This window comes from Gymnoscopelus braueri, assembly GCF_963280865.1.
Source record: "Gymnoscopelus braueri genome assembly, chromosome: 4".
Lineage (NCBI taxonomy): Eukaryota > Metazoa > Chordata > Actinopteri > Myctophiformes > Myctophidae > Gymnoscopelus > Gymnoscopelus braueri.
Window position 1 is genome coordinate 35,610,519 of NC_137605.1, and position 14,622 is coordinate 35,625,140.

The following is a 14,622-nucleotide window of genomic DNA, read 5'->3' on the forward strand; positions in this document are numbered from 1 at the left end:
GCAGTTGAGTGGAAGAAGAAGAAAAACATAATCCTGGAAGTAGGCTACCAATACATGATGAGACAGACAAATAAATAATTTGTAGGCCTACAAAGTATTGGACTTGACCTGCATGGTGAGGTCAGCGAGACGTGCCCTTCATAACTTGGAGTGGGACTTGGAATTTACTTATAACATGCATGTCAGTGACAGAAACATTAATTTATTACATTAATTAATAATGCATTCATTTTAATGTAAAGATATTTTTTGGGTCCAATTTTGCCAATTGAATGATCCTGTGGAGTAGAAAGTTCACCATAATATCATGTCTCTCCCCCACCACATCCAGTTAAAAGTGACAATGCTGCTCTGTAATTAATATGTAAGTCACATGGTAAATAATTTGCAAAACTAAATTACATCACATTATTATTATTATTTTATTATGTTTTCATACATTTTAGCTTAAAAAAAACAACGCTTTGGCCTTTGTCAGGTATAAAGGCCTAGATACCTGACGAACGCCGTCGAGGCCGAAACGTCGTTTTTTTTACCGCTCTATTAATACATTATTTTGGGAGCATTAAGACGGTGTGCGGACCTTTCTTTCTTTACACTTCATACAATAGCTATCACAACCAGCTGTTGGCCTCTGGGCTACAAGATAGTCAGCATTAAAATGTGTGTGTATCTGTGTTTGTGTGTGTGTGTGTGTGTGTGTGTGTGTGTGTGTGTGTGTGTGTGTGTGTGTGTGTGTGTGTGTGTGTGTGTGTGTGTGTGTGTGTGTGTGTGTGTGTGTGTGTGTGTGTGTGTGTGTGTGTGTGTGTGTGTGTGTGTGTGTGTAAAAGCCCACTTTAAACATTATGACATTGTTTACTTTTATATTCATATTATTCAAAAACAGTAAAAACAACAAAAACTCACTCTATCCCTCACCAAACCAGGGGTAAAATCAATAGTTTAACCCTAGGGTTAAACTATTGATGAATAGGGTTCATGTGGTTAAGCAACATCTGCACTTGCAAACACTGTACCACAGCAGACATTTTTCAAGCCTCTTGCACTATATAAACTACTTCTCACAAATCCAGTTAAGCTTCCAACTGCAAGGGACGTCATTCCAGGCTCCATCTGAGAGATAGATACAGTCTTCGGCCCCTTTATCATTAGGCTCCCCTTTATCATTAGGCTCCCCTTTCATCCAGAATCCTTCACCCTGCAGGGTTGTCCCATCCACCCATTGCCATGTCCCCTCTGAAGCCTGGTCAGACAGGCCAATCCAAGAACCGAGTTTCTGATTGACTGTGAGAAAATCGTGTTCCTCTCTGCTGTTTATGATCACCAGGTCAGCTCCTTTACTCTGACAGTACTGTCTGCTCTCGTTCCAGTTTTTCATTCTATTCCTGTCAGTCTCAGCAGAGATTAAGTACCATTTGCAGCCGAACGCTTTCCAGCCATCGCAGTTGTCTAGAAATTTGAAGTGTTTATTTAATTTGTTGTTCTCTGATACTGAATACATATTATTTAAAACTTAAAGAGAAAGAAAGACAATAGGATGATGCATGATTTATAATGTAGAAGTCAGTGTAATTGTGGTATCTTTTATGATGGTTGAAAGTATTCTCTTACCTGTGACTTTAAGACAGCCCTCGTCAACCTTCTTTTGTAACAGGTCTTTCTCTTTGTTTGTGGTGTTGAACTGTTCCATCAGGTTGGCATAACTGGCTTGCAACAGTTTTTTGTCTTCAGCAAGGTTTTTGTTTTGCTCTGTAAGTCTGCGCTCTGCAGAAGGGAGAAGAATCAAAACATGGTGCAAACAATTGTTAACCACTTAAAACCCTCAATATTTAGTAAAATTTTACCTTTGGCTCTGTAATTGGTCTGCTCTATTCCCCTCTATACCAAACACTCTACTCTTTGCCGAAAATAGCCGAAGTACAAGTCTTTCAAAACTGCTCTTATTGCAGTGTGAGTGTGAGTGTGAGTGTGAGTGTGTGTGTGTGTGTGTGTGTGTGTGTGTGTGTGTGTGTGTGTGTGTGTGTGTGTGTGTTACTGTGTTTGATTGACTATTTTATTAGACAGAGATATAAAACAGCAAGAGTACAGTCAAACACTTTGTCTAAAAGGATAACACCAAAAAAGTCCTTGCGGTCTTGTTTCCATTGGGGTCCTAGGCGTGTGTGTGTGTGTGTGTGTGTGTGTGTGTGTGTGTGTGTGTGTGTGTGTGTGTGTGTGTGTGTGTGTGTGTGTGTGTGTGTGTGTGTGTGTGTGTGTGTGTGTGTGTGTGTGAGAGAGAGAGAGAGAGAGAGAGAGATAGCGTGCATGCTCGTGTAAGTGTTCTCTGATCATTCATGTACTGTCACTGATTGTTGAAGGGCATTAACCTTACTGAGAATACACCTAGTGGCTTCTAAAAAATGGAGGCTCCCTGAAGCCACAGTTACTTTACGTCCAATACGATTTATTCTCTTACCTCCGTCTTTAAGACTGTCAACCTCCTCTGTCAGGTTGGCATAACTGGTCTGTAGCTGGGCATTGTCTTCAGTAAGGTTTCTGTTTTGGATTCTCACACGTTGAACTGAAAATATGAGAATAAAAATTGTCCAAACTCTTATGGATGAAATCCAAGTGTTTTGTTTGTAAAGGTGTGTGTGGAATACTCACAGTGCACTTGCAGACCTATGATGACAGCCAATAGGAGAAAGCATAGCACCCCCAGACACACTGCAACAGTCCTGGACTTCTGAGCACAACCTGATGAATCAAACATTATCATCAGGAGACCTTCAGCTCTTTGGACTAGTTGTTGTTTAAAAAAAGAAAATTAAGAAAAATCAAGCAAAATAAGATTTGGAGGTCATAACCTATTCTAAAACTAAACTTGACAAGGCTTTATCATTGTATGCAACAACAGAATATGGAAATTATTGTGTACATTAATTTAGCTCATAAAGTATGGACATTTTATTCCAAGCTTATACATAAGGTTTGTCTAATCTTGTCTTCGATGATGGACCATTCACCACTGGAGACCTAAAGAAACAATATGTCACAGTAATCTCTGTTTTAGTTGGTGTGTAGATTGACCTACCTGACTGCAGTTCAACTTTGTCCTTGGTTTCAAGTTGAGTATTGGCATATATCATGTCTTCATTGTTCGTTGTTGCTCTTATGACTCTCAAATGATGTCCTCCGACCTCATTTGAGTTAACATAGATTGCCTCTGCCATGTTTTCTCTCAGGTACTGTGCAGTTGTCCACACAGGCTCTCTGTATGATGTCCTGCACTTATGTTGTGTCTAATTGAACTATGAGTGGCAGTTGGTCTTTAAGTATGGTAAATAGTGACTTCAGGAAGTTTTTTTTTAAAGAGGATTATGAGGAACTACCAAAACACACTTTTCAAAATCATAGATAGAACCGAATGAGGTATTCCAATTCAAACTGATGGTTCTATCTCCTTATTGACCCTCTCTCTTTGGAAAATGGTGGGCATAGCTCAGACAATATGTTTTTCAGAAAAGTTGTTAATATTAGCAACTCTAGAAATGTCATCAATTACTGGCATTGGCAACATATATTGACTATACATTACACAAGGTGTATTTCTGTTTTCATGAAAGATGTTGAGGCAAGTCCATACCAATGCAACTAGTCGCAACTTGCAACCAGTTGCAAGATATTTGCAGCGGTCTGGACTGACCAGTTGCAGGCCTGTGCCTTTGGGGAAATGGTTGCAAGTAGTTGCAAGTATTGCAACTAGTATTGCAAGTAGTTGCACAATTGCATTGCGAATCATTGGTGTGGACTGGCTTACACAAAGGTTTTCTCTGTAAATAACCTAAATATTTAATACCATCTTTAGCCTACATGATTCTAAGGAAATTAAGAATTATGAATTATGAAATTCAATGAAAAATAATTGTGTGTGTAATGCTTAGGATAACCAAAACATACTTTTCAAATTTAGCCTATACCTGTACATACAACTGAGGCATTCTACTTCAAACTGACAATTCTCAGTTTGATTCTCAAAACGGTGGGCATAGGTCAGACTATATGTTCTCTATTTCTGGCAGTGACAACATAGTGACTACACATTACACAATATGTACACGTTTTCAAGATGTTACACAAAGGTTCCTCTGTAAATAACCTAAAGATGCAATACCATGATTACATACATAGATTCTAAGGAAATTATTAAATTCAATAAACTAAATATAGCCTAATGTAAGTGTGTAAGTAATGAATTCTATAAATGCCTTCTTAATCCTAACAGTCCTAACAGTGCTTTTTTCACCTCTATGGCTGGCAAAATCGCTAACTCATTCATTCATTCTTGACAGAGTAAATAGTAAGAATCAATTATCCAGCAGGTTCCAGCCCCAATATAATGTAGCTGTGTAAGTAATATTAGCATTTATTTTACCATTATTTGCAGCATGCTTTTCACCAGCAATTGTTCACATGGAAAAATCGCTAACCCACGCATTCATAGTATAGCTTATCAGTGTCACAAATGCTGTCTAACAGCCCCGATCAATTAGCTAGTAATAGTGTAGATATAGTTAGATAGCCGTGCCTGAATTGACAGGGTGTGCCAGCACGGGGGAGCCGAGCCAAGGGTAAGCGGGGCTATTCATGACTTGTTCATGTATACTTACCCGAAGGTGTACAGTTCACATGGGACTTAACTCAATCACTGCCATAGGACGACTTTGACAACTTTTTTCCAATGGCCCAGACTGCCTAGCCTGGTAAACCCTCCCTCCGGAAATCTCATTTCTATTTGATTCCAGGAGTGAGTCTGGCATGAACCGCCTTTCTGCAATATTGGCTGTGTATGCCAATTGTATGCCAAACGGCCGAGCCTATCAGCGTCGTCGCTCATTGTTCTGTGATTGACAGCTTACGTTGGCCATTCAGGTGGCGAGTTCGAGTGATCCCAAAACACGAACGGCAGCCATCTTTTTCTTGTGCGCTATATTCTCCGCTATTTTTTTACTTCAAAAAGCTCTCTAACTTCTATTTTGAGGCACGGAATTTACTTATAATAAATCGTTTGGATAGAATTTAGTTGTTTAACTTCATATATGTGGTCAATTAATCATGACAAAGCCTATTTAAAAATAGAAATTTAGAGAACCGGTAGGGGCGGGTAGTGACACCCATGTATCCGAATAAGGCAACCCATTTTGGGCATCGCCGTTTCAAAAGTCCCGTTGCGTCACATTAGACTGGTGAACTGCTGATTGGCTGAAGGGGAAAAATTATCATTGGCTGAAGGGGTTGTCAGTCAACGTTATTACTCCCGCCCAACTCCAGCCCACAGCCAATATTGCAGAATGGGCTATCAGGCCAGACTCACTCCTGGAATCAAATAGAAATGAGATTTCCGGAGGGAGGGTTTACCAGGCTACAGACTGCCAAGGACTAGGCTAAAACTGACTTTTGGACGTTTATTTTTATTTTTTAAAGGCACTGGATGAATGATCAGGCTAGATGTACGTCACCCGAACCTAGTTGTATCCCATACCTGAATGTGCCGTATCACTTTGATTAAGTTGGTAAAAGGATAGCCCTTCGGCCTTAATCAGAAATCAATTCCCCCAAAAATGGCAAACGCAAATCCAATGTTAGTCAACAGGCAAACTGATTGGAAGAAATGTTGTCTTTTTCAGAAAAACTAAAATAATGATGCCCTAGTATCACCTCCAACCCATCATGTTCCTCAAAATGATAGCTACTTATGCTTGCCACCAATGTTTCAGTCTTTCATGAGATCAATCAAATGCCAATGATCCTGGACCCAGGAAAGCTGGATGAAGGTGGTGGTATAGAAGCTACTTTGATCTTTGATCTACTTTCAGTTTTATGTTGGATTTTTGAGTGCCCAGCGCCTTTTTCCATAAGAGTGGCTCTTACAGAGTATTGGTGCCAAATTCCATGCTTGTATCACAAAGTGAACGATTCTGAAATCTGCTGTACTATACTTGGAATACTACTACTACTACTATTATTACATGTAATAATAATAATAGTAATAATAATAATTGTAAAAGTTGTAAAAGCAGCAAAAAAACGATATCACCCCCCAGACATGTTTGGCCCTTGGCACAGCCAATTACATTGTAGGTTCACATTTAAAAAGTAAATATGTCCGTAGACTGAGCCTTTGTTGTCCATAGTTTGTTTTCTTTGTCAATCCAAAGGATTAAAATGAAAGGTAAGGTAAGTGATTTTATTTGGTTAAAATAAATGTTAAATAGTATATTCTAGTACTATAAAGTGTTTGTTCAGTAACAATGTCTCATACAGAAAATGCATTTTCAGGTTGGGATACCAATGGATAGATAACTCGGTCAGGATATATGCAGATTAAACAAGTGAAATTTTAAAGGATCTACACCATGAATTTAAAAAAAATATTTGATATATCATATGGTGTATGTCCCTCAAACCTTTTTCAAAAGGTTTGAGCCTAAATCATCACTCAGATATACTCATCCCAAGTCAATTGTCTCTGGCTTATACAGCACTTTCAGCTGCAATACCAAAACGTCCTTTTGGGCAGGGGGGGGCTACTGAGCAATTCTGTCTGGCCATCATCAATGCAATGGTTGCCATTCTGAAATGGCCTGTTCAGACACGCCCATTCTGAAAATCTCTGAAATGAGAATAATAATAATATAATAATAATAATAATGACTGAATGTTAAAAAAAAAAAATTGGGGTACAAGAGACACTGGGGAGCCCAAAAAATACCCCCCCCCCCAAAAAAAAATGAAATTCATGGTGTGGCCCCTTGAAGTGATGACACAAATAAATAAGCAGACAAAATTGGAACTAGAACACTATAAAAAGAAAAAAGTACTAATGGGTACTCTCTCCTGATTGACTGAAATTGTGTCACCTACACAGTACCTAAAAATGTATTTTCTGCTTGTTAAAGAGCTGGAGAGACATGGAGACCCCTGTTCTGAACAAACACTCAATAGCAATGATTACTACTACTACCCATCAACATTTCTTAATAACCCCCCCCCCCCCCATATGACTGGTGTTGATCAATCAAACAAATATTTTCTTCCCCATAGCCAATGGTCATCTTTTGAAGTCCACAGCCATCTCAGATATTAAGACTGAGCAAAAGTCACCGCTGATGGAATGGATGCCGAGGTCTTCTAGGCCACTGTTTCCAAAACACTTTTGTGTGTCGCGGACACATTTTTATGGGTCACGAGTAAACGTCCATACATTTTTTGTATTATAAATGTTTTTAATTTATTTCAAAACATTCCCCCCCCCCAAAAAAAATAATAAATGAAATAAATATATATTTTCAAATAAATAAAACAAGAAGTAGTGGAAATAGCCAATCTACAAGCTCACAACGCGTTGTGAACTTGTAGATCTGCTATTTTCACTATAGCTTGAGTCCAGGGGAGACATCAAATTTCTCTTTAGGGTCTCGAGCTAAAAGGTTTGGGAACCAGTGTTCTAGGCTACACTGGGAGGCATGGTCACATTGCAGCAGGTGGGACATGCCGTGGTCTGCACTGCTCCACAGCCGAATGTCTGTTCTGTTGCATATAGTCCAGGCTTTCATCAGTGCTTTGCACCTCCCCTGCAGCCACACACAGTCTGTTTAAATACATATAAGGTCATGGCCTCTAGCCATGTTTTCCCCCCATGTGCATATCATTGTTCTCCCTGTATATACTACCGCTGGGAGAACTCATCGCCGATCACGGAGTGAACTTCCATTTCTATGCTGATGATACCCAGCTGTATCTTTCAGTAGCTCCAGACGACCCCTGCGCTCTAGACCCATTGTTGACCTGTCTGTCCAGTATAAAATGCTGGATGAGTGAGAACTTTCTTAAGCTAAATGAGGATAAAACAGAAGTTCTCATAATTGGCTCCAGTGAGCAGAGAGAATCAATAACAAGTAGACTTGGTAACCTGGCTGTAGAAAGTAACACCACAGTAAAGAACCTGGGGGTGATTATCGATTCTGAATTGAATTTCAATACACACATTAATCATGTCACCAAGATTGCTTTCTTTCATCTTAGAAATATTGCGCGAATTAGAGACTATCTGTCGTTAGACGATGCAAAGACGCTGATCCACGCTTTTGTTTTCTCTCGGCTTGATTACTGCAACGCACTCTACTCTGGCCTGCCAAAGAAAACAACTGACAGATTACAACTTGTTCAAAATGCGGCAGCCAGAATTTTAACTAAAACCAGGATGAGAGAACATATCACTCCAGTTCTTGCTTCACTACACTGGCTCCCGGTTGTTTTTAGGATTGATTTTAAAATTCTTTTAATAGTTTATAAAGCTCTAAATGGTCTGGCACCTACCTACCTCTCTGACTGCCTAGAGAGATATGTTCCAAACCGGGCCCTCAGGTCTTCAAGTGCTGACCTGCTCGAGGTGCCTACAATGACATATAAAAAATACGGTGAAGCAGCATTCTGCTTTTACGGACCGACAGTGTGGAATAAACTCCCATTACACCTAAGACAGGCAGCCTCTGTCGATAGCTTTAAAGCACAGCTCAAGACCTATTACTTCACTCTTGCTTTTAGCTGATTCTTTGGTTGATTTTTAATTCCTCACTGTATTCCCTATTTTAATGTTGTTTTATGCCTTTGCTTTTGCCTTTGCTTTTATTTTATTTTATTTTATCTTTGTTTGCTTTATTGTTAAATTGGTTCTAACTGTAATTGTATTCTTGCTCTGTAAAGCACTTTGAGCTGCATTTCATGTCATGAAAGGTGCTATACAAATAAAGTTTATTATTATTATTATTATTATCAGTCCTCAGATGGCAGCTGCATTGTTTTTTTGTTTTGTTTTCTAATTTTATTGATAGATTTTTACTTACAGAACATATACGCACAAACACAACACCTACACAGGACACACATAAAAGTCTAGTAAAAGTGTACATACTTCATATAATAAAAAATATGAATGATAATGATTCATGGATAAGCCCTAATACAAAGCCTGTCAACAGAACCTACTATAGCAAGTTCACACTTTTGAGTGTTTTAACTGCATGCTATACACAGGGACTAGGGAGTCACTCGTTGCCAAAGACATTATTGCTGAATTGTCAGATGTCATGAAAGCTGTGGAGAAGCTGTGAAGAACACACTGCTCTACTTCACTATTCTGAGGTTTGATGGCTTTCACACAGAACAGTGTCTGGCATGTTGAAGTTATGTGTCTAGTCAGGAGTTCTTACTTCTGCAAAACTGCACAGAGCTGGCTGACAATTTCAATGACGATGTTTGGCTTGTGAGTTGAACAGAAGTTTAACCTTTGCATTGTGTTAGAAACCTGCATCCACTTGCGGGTCAAATTTGACCTGTGATTTAACTCAACCCTAAATACTCAAAAAATATTTATTTTCATTTATTTTTTTCTCCCACCTCATAGCTGACATTTTTAAAAATATTATGTTGGGTTAGGGTTAGGGTTTCATCTTTCAATATCTCGTTTTCAATTATAAAAATGTTAAAATTCACTCATACATTTCCTATAATGAAGACAATGGATAATGATGTTATCTAGCTATAATAGACTAACATTAGAACACACTTCCAAAAAGAAAAATTGAAAAAAATACTTGTTTTAGTTTTTTAACTTTAAACATTTTTAATATTCTTAAAAATAGTGACACTTGGTGTGTTAGGGTCATTTTTGACCCATATACCATAGAAGGTAAAAAGTCATTTATTTTTCATAAACTCAAACTTTATTTTACTCCTGATAGCAAATGCTAATTGAGGACAAGTCTCTCTCACTCTCAAACATGTAAACATTGAATATTGAGAATTTTGGGGTAATTGAGCCACACTTCGGACCCTAACACCACAAGTGTCACTTTTTTCACCATCAGAATTAATTAAAATGATATAAAAAAAAAAGATGATAAATACTTTTGTTGCGTTAAAATGGCTATTTCTGAGGATATCATGAAGCCTTGTTCCAATAAAGAAATGTAAAGGTTACTTTGTACCTATTTAAACTTGAAAATGGGTCAAAAATGACCCTAACACAATGGAAGGGTTAAAGTTCTATGGTTCTATGCAAGGCCACAATGCACGCACCATCACGCCATTCTGAGGTTTGACGGTTTTCACACAGAACAGTGTTGTCTGGCATGTTGAAATTATGTGTCTAGTCAGGAAAAAAATGCACAGAGCTGGCTGACAATTTCAATGACGATATCTGGCTTGTGAGCTGAACAGAATTTTAAAGTTCTCTGCAAGGCCACAATGCACGCGCCATTCACGTTTCTGTATGACAGAATGGAAAGCATTCTAAAAAATAAGAATATATAGTATGGGGTCCCTGCTTCATCTCTCTATCAGCTAAGGGGTACTTGACCCGAAAAACGTTGAAGACTCCTAATCTACATAACTGTGGAAATACGTCATCCAGGCACGCAAACCTATCCATATGTCCACCACTTCTTTTTGTTCTCGTTTCAACTCAAAACAAAACACGGTATGGTGGCAGCAGGAAAAGAACAAACTGAGTCTGATCAGCAGCTGGATCAGCCTGACAAACCACCAAGAACACCCCATGGCCTTATCTGTAGTTCATGTTATGAAAAACACACACACACAGACATTTTCACTTTCACTTTTCACTTTTGCTGACAAGGTTCTATAAATTAATTGTGAAAACATTACAGCAATGCATTGATATATATAGATATAGATATAGATATATAGATATATAGATTACTTACTTACTTCTAAGTAAGTTTACTTCTACTTTTACTTACTTCTACTTTTACTTAATTATTTTCAAAAGCAATTACTTTTGTACTTTTGACTGAGCTACTTTTACTTATAGTGGAGTAAATTTGACCATTAGTATCTGTACTTTTACTCAAGTACTAGGGTTGAGCACTTCGTCCACCACTGGGTATCAATCTGTCATCAAACAGTGAATTCCACCATATGCAGAATGTTGCATGCCTGTCTGCATGTTATATTTTAAACGCTCACTGTCACAGTAAATATTGTAGGCCTACAAAGTATTGGACTTGACCTGAACATGGTGGGGTCAGTGAGACGTGCCCTTCATAACTTGGGTGTGGGACTTGGAATTGACTTATAACATGCATGTCAGTGACTTTGAAAGTTGACATTAATTCATTAATGATTCATTCATTTTAATGTATGAGAAAGTTCACTATAATGTCGTGTCTCTCCCCCAACACCCCCAGTTAAAAGTGACAATGCTGCTCTGTAATTAATATGTAAGTCACATGGTAAATAATTTGCAAAACAAAATGACATCACATTATTATTTTATTATGTTTTCATACAATAGCTTATACAGTAGCATTCAAGAGGTGCACGCACATCCAAACATTTTGACGGGTGCTGGATCATAATAAATAGATTTTAAAAAATGATTAAGAAAACGTTTTGGCCTTCGTCTGGTATATAGGCCTACATACCTGATGAAGGCCGTCGAGGCCGAAACGTTGTTTTTTTATCGTTCTATTAATACATTATTTTGGGAGCATTAAGACGGTGTGCGGACCTTTCTTTCTTTACACTTCATACAATAGCTATCACAACCAACTGTTGGCCTCTGGGCTACAAGATAGTCAGCAATAAAATGTGTGTGTGTGTGTGTGTGTGTGTGTGTGTGTGTGTGTGTGTGTGTGTGTGTGTGTGTGTGTGTGTGTGCCCACTTTAAACATTATGACATTGTTTACTTTTGTTTTAACATTAATCAAAAAGGTAAAAACAACAACAATAAAAACTCACTCTATCCCTCACCAAACCAGGGTTAAAATCAATAGTTTAACCACTTAAAAACTCAAATGTATTCACCAGGGTCCCCCAGGGATCTACAGTATACTATCCTTTTCTCCCTCTCCACAAAAGCTCTTTGCTGAAAATACAAGCAAGCTCATAGATTGGCTATTTTTGGTGAATGTTTGCCTATTTTCACCAAATAGCCTATTATTACATGCACAGAATAGGGATGCTATAGGGTCCATGTGGCTAAGCAACATCTTCTAGCACATGCAAACACTGTACCAAACCTCTTGCACTATTTAAACCTTCTCACAAATCCAGTTAAACTTCTGAGTGCAAGGCGCGTCATTCCACCCACTTGCACCGTTAATGATCTGCAAATGCACACAGTCTTCGTCCCCATCGGCATCATTAGGCTCCCCTGCCACCCAGAACTTTTCACCCCGAAGGCGAAGGGTTGTCCCATCCACCCATTTCCATGTCCCCTCTGAAGCTCGGTCAGACAGACCGATCCAAGCCCAATTGATGAAATTCATCATGAGAAAATTGTATTCCTCTTTGCTGTTTATGATCACCAGGTCAGCTCCTTTACTCTGACAGTACTGTCTGCTCTCCTCCCAGGTTTTCATACTGCTGCCAGTCACAGCAGAGATTAAGTACCATTTGCAGCCAAACGCCTTCCAGCCAGAGCCAGGGCAGTTGTCTAGAAATTTTAATTGTTTATTTAATTTGTTGTTCTCTGATACCAAATACATATTAATTCAAACTTAAAGAGAAAGAAATGCATGATTTATAAAGTAGAAGACAGTATAATTGTGGTAGCTTTTATGATGGTTGAAAGTATTCTCTTACCTGTGACTTTAAGACAGCCCTTGTCAACCTTCTTTTGTAACAGGTCTTTCTCTTTGCTTGTGGTGTTGAACTGTTCCATCAGGTTGGCATAACTGGCTTGCAACAGTTTTTTGTCTCCAGCAAGGTTTTTGTTTTGCTCTGTAAGTCTGCGCTCTGCCGAAGGGAGAAGAATCAAAACATGGTGCAAACAATTGTTAACCACGTAATATTTAGTCAAATTTGTCCTTTGGGTCTGTAATTGGTCTGCTCTTTTCCCCTCTACACGAAACCTCTTTGACGAAAATACAGTAGCCGAGGTACAAGTCTTTCAAAACTGCTCTTATTGCATTGCATTGCATTGCATTGCAGTGTGTGTGTGTGTGTGTGTGTGTGTGTGTGTGTGTGTGTGTGTGTGTGTGTGTGTGTGTGTGTGTGTGTGTGTGTGTTTGATTGAATATTTTATTAGACAGAGATGTAAAACAGCACGAGTACAGTCAAACACTTTGTCTAAAAGGATAACACCAAAAAAGTCCTTGCGGTCTTGTTTCCATTGGGGTCCTAGGCGTGTGTGTGTGAGAGAGAGAGATTGCGTGCATGCTCGTGTAGGTGATCTCTGATCATTCATGTACTACTGTCACTGATTATCTATTGTATGAAGGGCAATAACCTGGAATAAAATGGAGGTTCCCTGAAGCCACAGTTTTGGTCTATTACGACTTTACGTCCAATACGATTTATTCTATTACCTCCGTCTTTAAGACTGTCAACCTCCTTTTGTAACAGATCTTTCTCTGCAGTCAGGTCTTTGTTCATGGTGCTGAACTCTTCCGTCAGGTTGGCATAACTGGTCTGTAGCTGGGAATTGTCTTCAGTAAGGTTTCTGTTTTGGATTCTCACATGTTGAACTTCAGAATCATGAAAACCTGTAAGTTTACTGTCTGGAGAAGGGAAATATCAGAATAAAAATTGTCCAAACTATTATGGATGAAATCCAAGTGTTTTGTTTGTAAAGGTGTGTGTGTGGAATACTCACAGTGCATTTGCAGGCCTATGATGACAGCCAATAGGAGAAAGCATAGCACCCCCAGACACACTGCAACAGTCCTGGACTTCTGAGCACAACCTGATGAATCATACATTATCATCAGGAGACCTTCAGCTCTTTGGATTAGTTGTTGTTTAAAAAAAGAAAATTATGAAAAATCAAGCAAAATAAGATTTGGAGGTCATAGCCTATTCTAAAACTAAACTCGACAAGGCTTTATTATTGTATGCAACAACAGAATATGGAAATTATTGTGTACATTGATTTAGCTCATAAAGTATGCACATTTTATTCCAAGCTTATACATAAGGTTTGTCTAATCTTGTCTTCGATGATGGACCATTCACCACTGGAGACCTAAAGAAACAATATGTCACAGTAATCTCTGTTTTAGTTGGAGTGTAGATTGACCTACCTGACTGCAGTTCAACTTTGTCCTTGGTTTCAAGTTTAGTATTTTCCACATTGGCATATATCATGTCTTCATTGTTCGTTGTTGCTCTTATGACTCTCAAATGATGTCCTCCGACCTCATTTGAGTTAACATAGATTGCCTCTGCCATGTTTTCTCTGCATGGAAATCTAGTGCAAAACTCTCAGGTACTGTGTAGATGTCCACACAGGCTCTCTGTATGATGTCCTGCACTTATGTTGTGTCTAATTGAACTATGAGTGGCAGTTGGTCTTTATGTATGGTAAATAGTGACTTCAGGAAGTTTTTTTTTTAGAGGATTATGAGGAACTACCAAAACACACTTTTCAAAATCATAGATAGAACCGAATTCAAACTGATGGTTCTATCTCATTATTGACCCTCTCTCTTTGGAAAATGGTGGGCATAGCTCAGACAATATGTTTTTCAGAAAAGTTGTTAATATTAGCAACTCTAGAAATGTCATCAATTACTGGCATTGGCAACATATATTGACTATACATTACACAAGGTGTAT

The 14,622-nt window shown here is 38.6% G+C and overlaps 1 protein-coding gene across 1 annotated transcript; it reads right to left on the bottom strand.

The window, feature by feature from the left end:
* Positions 1 to 1,054: 1,054 nt before the first annotated feature.
* On the bottom strand, positions 1,055 to 14,315 carry LOC308083588 (uncharacterized protein; the record flags this gene model as incomplete). The annotated part of the gene is made up of 7 exons (XM_080425904.1): positions 14,088 to 14,315; positions 13,661 to 13,750; positions 13,374 to 13,565; positions 12,677 to 12,801; positions 2,456 to 2,477; positions 1,612 to 1,764; positions 1,055 to 1,449 (listed from the first exon to the last, which is right to left on the bottom strand). Exons 1-7 carry the CDS (start codon positions 14,233 to 14,235, stop codon positions 1,055 to 1,057), a joined length of 1,125 nt encoding a protein of 374 aa, XP_080282030.1. The 5' UTR covers positions 14,236 to 14,315.
* Positions 14,316 to 14,622: the final 307 nt, after the last annotated feature.